Source organism: Mangifera indica, chromosome 18 (assembly GCF_011075055.1).
Source record: "Mangifera indica cultivar Alphonso chromosome 18, CATAS_Mindica_2.1, whole genome shotgun sequence".
Taxonomy (NCBI): Eukaryota; Viridiplantae; Streptophyta; class Magnoliopsida; order Sapindales; family Anacardiaceae; genus Mangifera; species Mangifera indica.
In genome coordinates, this window is record NC_058154.1 from 12,922,125 (window position 1) to 12,935,298 (window position 13,174).

Genomic DNA, 13,174 nt, shown 5'->3' on the forward strand with positions numbered 1-13,174 from the left:
TAGAGACTTGGACAGCTAAGTTAGATTAGGGGACAATGATTTGACCTATATTGGCCATGTACATGGCAAACTCTCTGATGACTAAAAGGACATTATTGAAAGCAATTGGTCATCTTCCTTCATAAGAGAACAAACCCAAAAATAAAGTAGCAATTTGAGGGGTTTAAGTGTCACCGATGACATAAGGAAAACTATATTCTATAACAATAGCAAAATAGAATAATATTTGGATTTGATTGAAATCAATTGATTCTCAATGTAACATTAGGCTTTGGGAATTTGATTGTGATTTGGTTGATGACAAAACTTGGCGCAATAGAATTATAATAATGGCAGTGAACTACATCAGCTGTACAGTTGAAAAATACATTTATACATACCAAATGGATGTGACAATTTTATACTCTCTCAATGAACAAAAAACAATCTCAAGTTGTTGCAATGTCTCAAGGCTATGTTCTAACTAAGGCATCCTACACCTACAATCTCAAGTTTGTCTCAAAAAAATCTTACATTTCAAGGTAACAGACTATGGATCATCATTCCATTGACAACATGGTCGAACAGAATTCATTTATTGTGCTCTAGGTAGGTTACTGAGATTCTAACTTCTTCATTATGAAATTAGTAATTCCCCAGTTGAACCCACGGTAGTGAAGCCAACGAATCATCCTTGCTTTACGTGTTTCTTTGGGTGCATCCCGACTTCGAAGCCATTGCTTTGTGGCCTGAACAAAAAGTTGATCCATTGCAAGCTTTGACATGCCCAGTTTTGATTCTTGGTCCCCATCAGATTCGGCAGCCTGGAAAACTAGTTTCACTGCCCTGTCTGCATCAGTTCCGCTTACTCCCTTGTTGAACAATGCCTGATCCAATAAAAATTCTCCAACTATTACTGGTCAATAATATTAGGACCAGCTTCCAATAGGATGCAGAAAGACATCCTTGAAAGTGTGATCATTCATCACACAGCCATTCATAAGCATCATATAAATTCATGGAGTCAAATCATTGACTAAAAAGAAAACCACTAACAGCAACTGTCTGCATCAGTTCCGCTTACTCCCTTGTTGAACAATGCCTGATCCAATAAAAATTCTCCAACTATTACTGGTCAATAATATTAGGACCAGCTTCCTATAGGATGCAGAAAGACAACCTTGAAAGTGTGATCATTCATCACACAGCCATTCATAAGCATCATATAAATTCATGGAGTCAAATCATTGACTAAAAAGAAAACCACTAACAGCCACTGACTTACTTGCTTTATTCGTCCAGGTCCCCAGGTTGAAGAAGACCATCTAGACTGTGAAAATGCTTCCGCATACAAGCCATCATTAATCAGTCCTCTAACATAAAGGAAAAATAGACTTGTCAAAACCAGCCAAGTGAGCTTTTCAGAAATGATGACGGTAGTTCCAAGAAGTAGCACAAAAGAAAAGGAAAATATTCTTAGGTTTAGGTACCTGCTCCGAAAATCAGTTATCACTGCCTTGTTAATGTTAGGAGGAAACTTCTTCCCATTTAGTTTCTTTCCCAGCTCAACTGCCGTAAATGCCCTACAGAAGAAGAAAACAACAAAATATGAGATATCCAAGAAGGAAATATAATTCTTCCACATAACCAAAAAGAAAATCATTATTAAAACAGCGCCTTTTTTCACGCATATAACAATACTATTAAGTGTGAAACTGTATCTCTAAGCAGTGAGCTAAGTTTGCTAGAAAGCTTTAAACATTGACAGACAAGATACTAAATGAAACAAGTACATAAGTTGATAAACAGAATCATTATTTTTAGTAAAAGCAACAAACTAACCTTGTTGCAAGTAATTTGATTGCCAAATTCTCTGCGTCCTGTATGGTTTTAGCTTCCCCTAACACATCTTGTTTACAAAGATCTTTTCCTTGGCGAGCTTTCATCTTGTCAATTACCTCCTTGGGTTTTTCAATAAACTCAGTTTCTTCCATCACTTGATGCTCTTTAAACTCCCAATCACCATTTTCTTCTTCGAATGCTGAAAATGACAAAAGATTTCAAGCATATTGCTAACAAATGTAAATCTGTGAAGAATAATCATGACAAATTATAGCTAAAGTTGAAAGTCATGCCACCCACAAAAGCCTATGAAGAAATTGTGCATACGACAACTTAAGTCATACTCTGAATCAATACATAACTAAGTTTAGAAGGACATTTTACCGTGCTTAGAATCATCAAATACCAGATCGTTCTCAGTCATCTGACTACTATCTTGAACCTTCTCATTCAAAGCGATACTTCTCTTAATACCTCCACCATTTCTAAGGTCAATTCTCAATCCACTTGCATCCACACATTTCTGTATTTTGTATCTCTCCAAACTCTTTACAGGCAATGAATTTTTCGCTTCGCTTGTCTTTGAAGATTTCTTGGGAGTATACCTAACAGGAGCCGACGAACTATAGTCCTTCCCTTTTGAGCACAATATTGCATTGTGTTTCCTCACCCTAATAAGAAACAAAAATCAAAAATCGAAACTTTAGCATAATAACCGTATAAAAATTATATTTTTCCCATTTCAAATAAACAAAAAGGTTTTTATTCATCGAACATTATGATATTCGGTTTGGTTGCCGAGCAAATGCAGGAAAATAATAAAAAAAGGAATAACATTAAATTAATTAGGGAAAGCTCTACAACTTACGAAAAATTAGAAAGTGAGTTCAATATGCACTGTTTTTTTTTCTTTTCCTTCACTTTCTAAGCAACCAAACAACAGGGTAACAGATATTTGAACAAAAATTGAGTAAGAACACTTACCAGGGAATCACGAAGAAGCGAAATTGAATCGGAGACGAGATTTTGAGCCCGATATTTCCCGCTACACCCGCCATTTTGAATTTCAATTTCTAGTTTCAGAGACAAAAAGGTTTTCAACTGTGAAAAAACCCTAGATTTCGCCAGTGGCGCGTGTTTGACAGTGTCTCTAAGGCGCGTAATTGTTTTATTCTATCCTGTGAACCCAACCGTTGGCGCGATTACCGAACTTTAAAAAGGCTTCTTTATATCATGATTGGCCCGAAAGTAACTAATGTATATTTAAGGCTGATTTACTCCGAGCCAAAATTACACTCATTTTCACCACATCTGGGCCATTAGATTTGACATCTCTTGAAATCTCGTTTTTAATTGTTAGGATTCTCACCGAATTTATTTAGTGAGAAATATACATTACATTTGTAAAATTATAATTTTATTTAATTAAATATTATTTAAATATTTATTTAATCTATCATTAACTAATTATCAATCAGACCCAAGTGGTTGAATCAGTATCCAGTCCAAGGCCTAAAATATTGGTTTAAGGTATCCTTGAACTGAAAAAAATTGCTTAGAATTTCAGTCCTACAATCCATTGGAAAAGATAAACAAAGTGTAGACAGTCAAATGCAGGACAAGTAATTTTCAATATAAGAACAGTGAGAAACTCTATATATATATATGTATAGAGAGAGAGTTATATAGTTATATATAATAACAGAGAAATTTGTTGGTAATTTAAAGAGAAAGAGGTTCCATAATTCTACCTCCAAAGCATCATCATAATTCTTCTTCAAAAGAAAAAAGATTATGCAACTCAAGTCAAGACTCCCACATGAACAATGAATGTAAAAGAAATAAGAAAATTATCAGTGGCAATGAATTTCATTTTTGTGTACTGTGAATCTTCAAGGTACCAAAAACTTTTTCTCGAGGGATTGATAAACTCCTCCGAAATTCTGGCATAGATGTGTTGCCTCCTTCATTTGTTTGGTGAGAAACTCCATTTGGAAGCTTGTTTCCAAGTTTTGCAGACATAAATGGTTCTGCTGGCTGCTCTTGTCCCCTACATACATGCAGAAATGCAAGCATTTATCAACATGAGTGTGCCAAGATACCAATATTAAACTATTTGCCAAAAAGTTTACGGATGTGATCAATAAAAATAAACTCAAGACACTTTACATTAGGATAAGTTTATTGGATTTTTGATGGGAGGGTCAAATTCTCTCCTAAAACCCTCACATAACAGTTTTACTAGTTGAAAGTCATCATTTAAAGACAAATCAAGAGAGAAAGACCTGTCACTATAATCTAGGTGAATGACTTGTGTGAAAGACAAATTAAATTATGTTTTGTTCGTATAAATTTATCTTACACTATTATCAGAAGCTAATCAACTTTTTCCCAGTGACAAGTTTGCATGAAGATTTTTGGGTTACCTTGGGTCAAGATTTTGTGAGTTCTTTGAGAAGTTTTGTCGAACTTTCTTCACCTTCAAGGCATCATTCACTACTGGAGTAAGTAGAATTTCGTTTTCTGGCCCAAAGAAGCTATTTGTTCTAGCCTCCTCAATCTTTTCACCAGTACTGATATCAGAAAGCAATGATATTCCAATATCAGATTTCTCGATCCTAGATGGCAGTTGATGCTTCTCCTTCACCTTGCTTTTTCTAATGCCGCCTTGCCCTATACAAGTCGCTTGCCTTAATTGATCATCTTCTTGATCTGGGTGAACTTTTGGTGAGCTGACATTTTGGTGGCTAGATAATGTATTTGATGCATTGTCCTGCTTTTGTGGCTCCAGTGGACCTAAATATACCCTGCAGTTGTTGTTGATATCGGTTGATGGTGTGCTTGCTGGCAATGCTGTCATAGGTTTGTTGAATGGTATTCGAGCAACTGGTTGGTTCTCAATTGTGTCAGCTTTTACCCTGCTTCTAATGATAGCTCCTCTATCCGTTGATATTGATCTTCTAACAGAAGTATTTGGTGCTCCTGTCTTTGCTGACCCTCCTAATCTAACTTCAGATATAAGAGGCATTGTGGGTAGCTGTTCCTTGTCCGTCAAGGCGGAACGAAATCTTGACCTTCTTTGCTTGCCTGAGGAACAGCTTCTAGCCTGAAAGATAAATACAAACAACCACAGATTGGAGATGAATTATCCGTAAACATACGTGAATTAACGAATCGCATTGGAATGAATCAATTTGTTGTGTTTTCTTTTACCTCAATTTGATTTGTTTCAGGCTCCAGGCTGGCACTAAAACCATATTTTGGCACTTGAAAAGGTGAAACAGCTCTTGGTTTTTGAGTTTCTGCAGTAGTGCTTCTTGTACTTCCACCTTTCAGTTGCTCCAACTCTGCCTCCTTTCTCTCCAATGCTCGCTTGAGGTTTGATATCTAAATGCAGAATAAATCATTATAAATTTTGGATACAAGAATAAAAATTGTACTGGTGAGAGATGAATGAGAAATAAACCCCTTCTTTAAGTTCTTGAATTTCGCCGCTTTCTTTGTTGGATTTAGCAGCACCAAGTTCTATGGAGGAGACTCTCTCTGCAAACTTGAGTGTGCTTATGGTCTCCCCAATAGCATTTGATTCAGGATTTATGTGTATGAACATCAATGTTTTCGCTTGCTGGCCTATTCAAATAATTAAAACGATGAACATGGTGAAAGGTGAAGTATTACCAAATGGAACAAACAAGTAAAAGTCTCAATGCACCTAAAGAATCCTGCAATATTTGAGTAAGCTTGCTATTCCTGTAAGGAATATGTTTACTCTTTTGAGCTAGAGCGGAGATGACATCACCGAGTGCAGAAAGTGATCTATTAATATGTTGGGCTTCCTTCAATCTTTCACCAACAGTTTCGGATTTATCAACTCTTTCGCTTCCGGCCAAGTCTACTAGATGAAGGCAACCCTTAAGAATGGACCCTGTGACCAACTCTTTTCCCAGGACATGAACTGTCAAAATACTGCAGGTGGAATGGTGCATTGGGAACCATTATTAAATCTTCAGAAAACAATGAGTTTAGTGTTCTGCTCACAGAAAAATTGTACCTGTGAGAACGACTACTTCTCTCATTCAAAGCCGTAGCACCAACAGTGCGATTCTTCTGGCCAATTTTCATCAAATCAAGAACATCTTCAGTGCTTGTAACAGGAATCAAACCTGCATCTGGTACATTTAGGCCATTTGATTGAGCAATGTTGCGTATGTCTAATGTACATTGATGTTAAGGCAAACCAAATCTGTTATACCCTTATATAAATTCTATATTGAAAAAATACGAGAGAAATATTGGGTTTGCATGCTGAACTATTAGACTAGGATATTACAAACTATAATACATTTTGAAAGGATATCTTCTATAGGAGCCATCACTAACTAACAAATCTCGCACTTGTTCATTGTATATTTCAATCATCTGGACTCCAACCTCATACTTTATTGCATCACTCCTTGTTTTTGATATTTGAAATAAGTCGCGGAGAGCTCGATAGTTCACTCCCCATGTCTCATCAGTTGTCAAATCAGGGCCACTCTGTCACAATTACAGAAAAAATGCCGCGTGCCGGTTACATAGAATTAAGTTGAGAAGATATGCTTGCCTCTTAACTTGCAGAATTTAATTATGGAAACAAGTTTGGTCTTACCATAGTGTATGTTTTTCCTGAGCCACTTTGCCCATAAGCAAATATGCTGACATTATAACCATCAAGAACAGACCTGATCAATGGTTGAGTATCAGCATATATTTGTTCTGTGCACAAAATCGAAAACCATCAGAAAGGAACAAGCTGGTCACTGACAAATATTTGAAGAACTGACTTTAGGAGAAACCCGACTATGCCATAAAACAAACTAGAAAAGTTCGACTATAAATTGAATCTAAAAGCCTTATTTATAGAGCTAACAATTTTTTACACGATCCATTGATTTGATATAACACAACAAGAAAAAAAAAATTGATTTAGGTTAAGTATTTTAATACAAATTCTAATTTGGATCATAACAAGTTAACCCTTACAATTTGAACATAATGTGTTGTGTCAACTTGTTTATAGAAAAAATCATATTCAGATTGGGTGTTTTCAGGGTTTAGATTGAGTGTTTTCTTACCCAAAACACGGAAGGCACAACATGACCCACTAACATGAACAACTGGCTCTACTTATTTCAAGAAAGAGCAAATACCTTGTGAGACATTTGGTCCAAACACCTTATTGAATAAGAACATCTTTTTTGCATCTTTGCCGTGTTTGAAAGGATTAACAACCATGATATTTCCATTTTCACCAACGTAATCAACAGTGGATTGTCCATGCGATTGCCCGGGTAATGGTCGAACTCTACAGTAAACTCTTATTGTTCCTGTACCAAAGTCATAAGATAAGATTCAGAGATCATAGGATATATAAATTTGTAAAGCAGTGATAAGGAAGAAGAACCTTTAAGATCCTGGACTTGATTGTAGAGTAATCGGTTTTTCTCTAAAACCTTCTGGTATGAAGAGGAGGCCACTTCAAGATTCTTAATGTGATGATCTAGGATAAGGAAAATGAAACTTCAGAAGAAATTTCAATTTTGAACTCTTTCAAGTAAAAATTACTGTTAAACAATGTAGTAGGATTCAAATTTTAGATCCTCACCAAGCTGGTAAAGTTCATCCCGCCAATTTAATTGAATTTGTTTGACTTCTTCTTTAGTCTCCTGATATTGTAGTTTCAACTCCTGAGGGGAAAATCATGTATGTTACAGCAAAATGCACAGATATATAATATACGAATATAAGTACTTAGGTGAAAAACCCAATATGGAAAAATTCATAGGCAAACCATGGAGAAAAAAAATTACTGTGAATGAAGAATATACGACAAACGAGATTATTTTGTACTCTTTTAGTGTGAGCTCTTAATCTTAGGTCACTCTATTTTATAGCACCTGCTCTCTTTATTCACACAAACCCCTGCACCCCATATGAGTTATGAAATTAGGCTATTGGCCTAATCAATACACTGCCACGAAAACTTTTCTTGAAAATTCCCCTTTCTAAATCTACACTTTTTGAATTCAGATAAGTTCTTATAGAATACAGGTCACCGCAATACAATAATATACCTAAAAATAAGACAGATAATTTTTGAAGCCAAAGAAGCACAAGAATTTAGTCGCAAAATATAGCAAATTGCTTATGAATGGAGTAATATTCAAACCTGAAGTTGTTTCTCTTGAAGATCAATCACTTCTGCATGAACTGTACATTGATTGACAGTATCTTGAACACCTTGGCGTTTCCCACCACAGACACAGAATTTGGAGAAATCACCAGATACCAAACTAGCTTTTTGACCAAAATAGTGTGAAATAACCTCCATGAAATCAGCTCTTGTGAGAGGACCAACTGCACCTTTCAAATTTTTTTTCAAAAACCGTCCAAGCTGGGTGCCTTGGGAAACTAGCAATGCTGAGAAATCCTTAACTACCTTGCTGAGTAAAGTGTCAATTACCTGCAAAATTTCATCATATGATTATTAAAGGTAAAAAAAACGTAAAACAGAATAACAAATCATCTTCCGTAATCGTCAATGTAATAGTTTAGGCAAATCCTATATCAATAAAACATAAGAGAGATGTTAAGTATGTATAAGTGTCTCACATATTTTGAGATGCTAATATAATGTTAAATAGTCAATACACTCCTAAACTGTCAAAACTCATTTTGGTTGCCACTGTGATACAATGTGTGGCAAGATTTATTAACATGATGTGAAAAACAAATTGGATCAAGTCTTACCTACCATTGCATTCAAAGGAAACTCTTCCATTCTATTAGTCTCTCTAAGGTAAGCCTCTAGAAGTCGAAGTCCAAAGCGATCAAAAAGAAATGCCAGAGCATTTGCAGTCTTTGATTCTTCAATGGAAACCTCATTGGAAAATTGAAGAAAGTGTAATAGTTGTTCATATTGTGATGATTCAGATTCATTGAAGGAATCATCTACACTTTCACTACCGACCAAGGAGGGAGACCTGGTTGGGAAGGATGTGATCTTGACAGTCCCTCCATATCTCCAGACCCCAATTCCTCCAGCTTGCTTCCACTCATAATACCCTTTCAAACAGAGAATGCAATCCACAACTTTACTTGATGAGCCTCCCTGCAATAGCAAGTCCTTCACACTCAAATTTGCAGTAACAACATACAAAGCTGATAGAACAAGAAGTAACAAAAACAGGCTTATTTAATAAAGATGTCAAGAAAATTCCACATTTCAGAACATGCTTATTCAGATAACATTAATTTGCCTCACGTGCCAAGTTGTCAGGTATGAAGTTTTCATTGATTCTATATTGCTTAGGCTTTGTTGTAGGTACATTTCCTAGAAATCTAGCACTTCATAACAAGTCAAGATGCAATTATAGTTATGTGAATAAGTTTGTTTGGAGTAAGGATTCAAAGCATCACTTGTTGGAATTGGTGACCACTTCATCTACAATGCTTTATGCTGATGCATATGGATCCTGTTGCCTAATCAATGGGCAGGGGCCCTCCCCCGGCTGAGGGCACAAGGGTGTAGGGGGAAATGCCCCTAAAACCCGTAAACAGTGTATAATTATACGCTAGCTATTCCTTATCATGTAATGAATAAGATTTCACCCACTTAAAACTATCTGTGGTTTGAGTTTATCTCATATATAACAGTTTTAAGATTTCTTAACAATAAAAATCTTAATAGGTTTAGTTTAGTTATAAGAATTCTAATAAGATTTGGTTTAGGATGACAGAGTGCATGTGTTCTTTTTCTTAAATGCATGACTATTTCCATATGAATGTTGAACTACGTATATGTCAAACATTTCAAAAAAGAAAGTGAACCTTTTCCAGATCAGATGCTTCAAAGGTCAAGAGCTGCATATTCTTAACGGCCACAAGGAAGTTCCTCATGTTCTCAAAATACTGAATTGCAGACTGTGCTGCTCCCTCTGTTGATTGAACTGCAATAATTGGATTTTCCACCACCTATTTTCATTTCAAAAATGGAACAAAATTTAGACGCTACACTACTAACAAAAGTATGCTCACAATTGAAGTACCTCTTATTTCTTATCACCATTGAGTACCTTAAGAACAGCTCCAGGATTGACTTTGTTAGCCACATTGCACAGAATGAGGCCATTTCGAAGAGCAAGGCGAAATTCTTCTTCAGAGGGTTCTTCAGACAGGACCCCTGATCCTCCTTTGTCCATCTGCCTCAGCCATTCTGCTGCTTTGTACCTCCTCGCAGCTGAAAATTAACATTAAATAATATTTATCTTTTTTTAAAACTATTTTTACTTGAATTTTGTTAGTTTCTTAATTTTCAGGAAAAAGGTGGTACAAGTTTTGAATCTTTAACACTACTGTTGGAACATATCAAGTTTCCCATTGAGCTACAATTATTACAACTGTGAATTCATGATAATGCAGAGTTGAGCAATAATGGTGAGCTGTGTGCAATTTATAAATTAACTAGATTGGTAACAGTTAAAAGTCACAGTTAACTGCCTGCATTTATGGGCTTCTGAGCACCAGAATTGGGACCACTTCTACTCTTACTTGTCACCATTTTCAGGCTGAATTTGAGTTAAACTGAGCTAACATAGGCTGGTTTTAATTCGGTTTGAATCTATAATACTTAGCTCGAATTCTAGTTGGCTTGAGATGTCATTGGGGAGGGATTCAAGTTAAATTGTTGAATTGAAGCTCTAGCTTAAATTCGGTTTGAACAGAGCTAAACACCAAGCCAAGCTTAGAATCCAGCCCTAACCATTTTTGCACACATCTCACAGACAATTCTTTAAATTTCAGGTTTGGTAGGTGAACAAACTTGAAATTCATAATGTGCACATACAAAATTTAAAAGTAAATAACTTATATGGGGCTAAAAATTAAATATTTGAACTCCAAGCTGGACCCATTTCAGCATTATCATTGATTAGTGCAAAACCAATTTCAAAATTGAGACATCACCAGAATTTCAGCTTTTTTTTTTTTTTTGAAATGGGAAAATTTTATGAATACTCAACCCACAAAATAACAAGTAGCTTTCACCAAGAATCTGCAACAGAAGTTGTGTGATAGTGTGAGTTTACCTGCTTCTTCAGCTTTTCTTTGAGCAAGTTCATAGTCATTGATAACCTCTTCAGTGTATGAAGCTTCATTGTTTGACACCAGAGACTTTAATCCTCTCAAGTTCTTGCAAGGAGATGACCAAATTGAACTTGAGTACTTTGTTTCCTGTGGCATCTTCATTTCTCTGGATCCCTCTCTGTTTGCCAAGCTTAAAACTAAACAAGAAATTCAGTCAAGTCTCCTCCATCCAACGCTCAAAAAGCTGAAACAAAACCTGATGACCTGCAAAATGCGGTTACCTGTAAAGGGTCTTAAATTTGAGACTGATCCCGGAATATTTTTGTTCAAGGAGCTGAAAGATGAGCTGGGAAATGACAGAAGCCGAAAGATCAGAACTGATGAAGGAAGGTGTGGTTGTATATGACACCAGGCTCTTAAATGCTTGGAGTTAATGTGTCTGATGGTCTCCCATGAAAGAAACTGATGAAGAGAGAAAGAGAAGAGTTTTGAAGAAGAGAAATAGAAAGAGTAAGACAGACTGGTTCAAGAGGAGGAAAATTGAAAGTTGAACGTTGCACTACTGACTTTGTTTTGCCTTCTTCAAACTAAAATAAACTTAAGAAAAAAAAAAAAAACTAGAAAAAGTGACATTGCATGCTGCATTGAAACTGGTCTAACTGCTTTTTTCCCTCCATTTTTCTCATATATATATATATATATATAAAATTCATGAATGTTGCATCAGTCGGGTCTTGCCTGGTACTAGAATAAAATTCAATCAAATAGAATTGTGATTTGGTGATATGTGTTGCATATTTCCCACTAGTTGGACTCAATTTGAGTCCTATGAATTACAACATTTTTCAAAACAATTTTGCCTTGGAACCATGTGTATTCCAACATTTACAAAATTTAGTTTGATCTACCAAACACTGAAATGTAGATGTTTTGTAGTTTAAGAACAAAGTGGCTATATCATTTTTTATTATCTCTAGCATTGTAAAACATTGTCAAATTTGTAGTAATGAATGTTTATTTTAATACTTTAATGTTTCAAATCAAACATCTTTCAACTACTATCAAACAATAAGTTTTAAAAGAACTAGTCCAACAATCAACTGTTAAGATCTCTTATTTTAATACAGATATATTAGAAGATATTAATATCTGCATTTCAACGCATTTGTAAGAGTATGAAGTCAAATTTGAATACTCTGACTTCACGCTTGAAATTTCATACATGATACATACAACACAAGTAATATAATACATTTAATCCTTGGAGTTGGGACATTGTTTGACTTGAAAATGTACCTCCAAGTGGCATACAAATTAGGCAATAACAAGCACTGTGTCTTATGGTACCCTTAAACTGCTGGACTGCATGGCAAAGTCTAGCCAAAATCATTGCAAGTATGCCTGCTTTTATAATTGAAGCTTAATTTGGACTAAGATGTTGGGTGGGTTTGTGGTGTGACATACAATTTCTTGGCTAATTTTATGGTGCTTTCTCCAAGTGCTTGCTATTATTTATCTCATGCTCTTTTTGTTTCTCTTTCTCCCCACTCCCCTGCTTGTATATATTTGTTGCCTTATGATATGATGAAGTAAGGGATAGCCCCATTTGAAATATACCAACCAAAACTACTTCCTTAGAACACTTTGAAAATATCTTTTCACAATATAAACCAATTTGTCGTTAGGAAAGTAATGTAGCAGACAGAAATTGGAGATCAAAATCATACATAAAGAATAAAACTTATTTACGTGAATCTTGTCCCCTTGTAGGCTTTTCTCTCCTTTCATTATGACTCGTGGCAAGCAATTAATTTAGTAGAGTAAGTTTTTTATCTCTATGTAACTGCTTCAAACAGTTAATTGAACACATGAAGCAGTTTGTATTTGTCTCTCCAATCCAACTTTGGTTACATTCTTTGATGGGAAAATGTATATGTAAGGAAGCCATGCATAGATGCTTGGATTAGATATTCTAAGCATTTGAAGTGCATTCAAACAATCTACATACACCATCATTTGTGATAGTCGGATAATCTGGAAGAGTTATGCAATTTAACACTTAAACAATGACGAGAGATTAGTTTTATATAACACATATTTTAAATTTTATTATATTTATATGTAATGCAAATTTTTTATATAGATAGAAGATTTAATATGTCTATTTATTCTATCGTTTGACCCTCAGTTATGATGCTATGCTCTACAATGACTCTCGACCAACTTGTCT

General features: G+C 35.3%; 2 protein-coding genes across 3 annotated transcripts; both read right to left on the minus strand.

Annotated features, from left to right (window-relative positions):
- Positions 1-289: 289 nt before the first annotated feature.
- LOC123201586 lies at positions 290-3,029 on the minus strand. 2 transcript variants are annotated; one of them, XM_044617164.1, is made up of 6 exons: positions 2,806-3,027; positions 2,206-2,492; positions 1,822-2,020; positions 1,470-1,562; positions 1,265-1,352; positions 290-866 (listed from the first exon to the last, which is right to left on the minus strand). In XM_044617164.1, exons 1-6 carry the CDS (start codon positions 2,877-2,879, stop codon positions 594-596), a joined length of 1,014 nt encoding a protein of 337 aa, XP_044473099.1. In that variant the 5' UTR covers positions 2,880-3,027; the 3' UTR covers positions 290-593. The 2 variants fall into 2 exon arrangements, with proteins under 2 accessions (XP_044473099.1, XP_044473100.1); XM_044617165.1 differs by lacking the exon at positions 290-866 and adding an exon at positions 873-1,081 and having other exon boundaries at positions 2,806-3,029.
- A 486-nt stretch (positions 3,030-3,515) lies between these two features.
- LOC123201612 (kinesin-like protein KIN-14F) lies at positions 3,516-11,491 on the minus strand. Its single transcript, XM_044617187.1, has 17 exons — positions 11,226-11,491; positions 10,947-11,141; positions 9,936-10,099; positions 9,691-9,834; positions 8,615-8,971; positions 8,030-8,323; positions 7,466-7,547; positions 7,265-7,360; positions 7,011-7,187; positions 6,470-6,576; positions 6,179-6,357; positions 5,873-6,037; positions 5,534-5,787; positions 5,288-5,451; positions 5,035-5,208; positions 4,248-4,927; positions 3,516-3,871 (listed from the first exon to the last, which is right to left on the minus strand). The coding sequence occupies exons 2-17, from the start codon at positions 11,104-11,106 to the stop codon at positions 3,691-3,693; spliced, it is 3,378 nt and encodes a 1,125-aa protein (XP_044473122.1). The 5' UTR covers positions 11,107-11,141; positions 11,226-11,491; the 3' UTR covers positions 3,516-3,690.
- Positions 11,492-13,174: the final 1,683 nt, after the last annotated feature.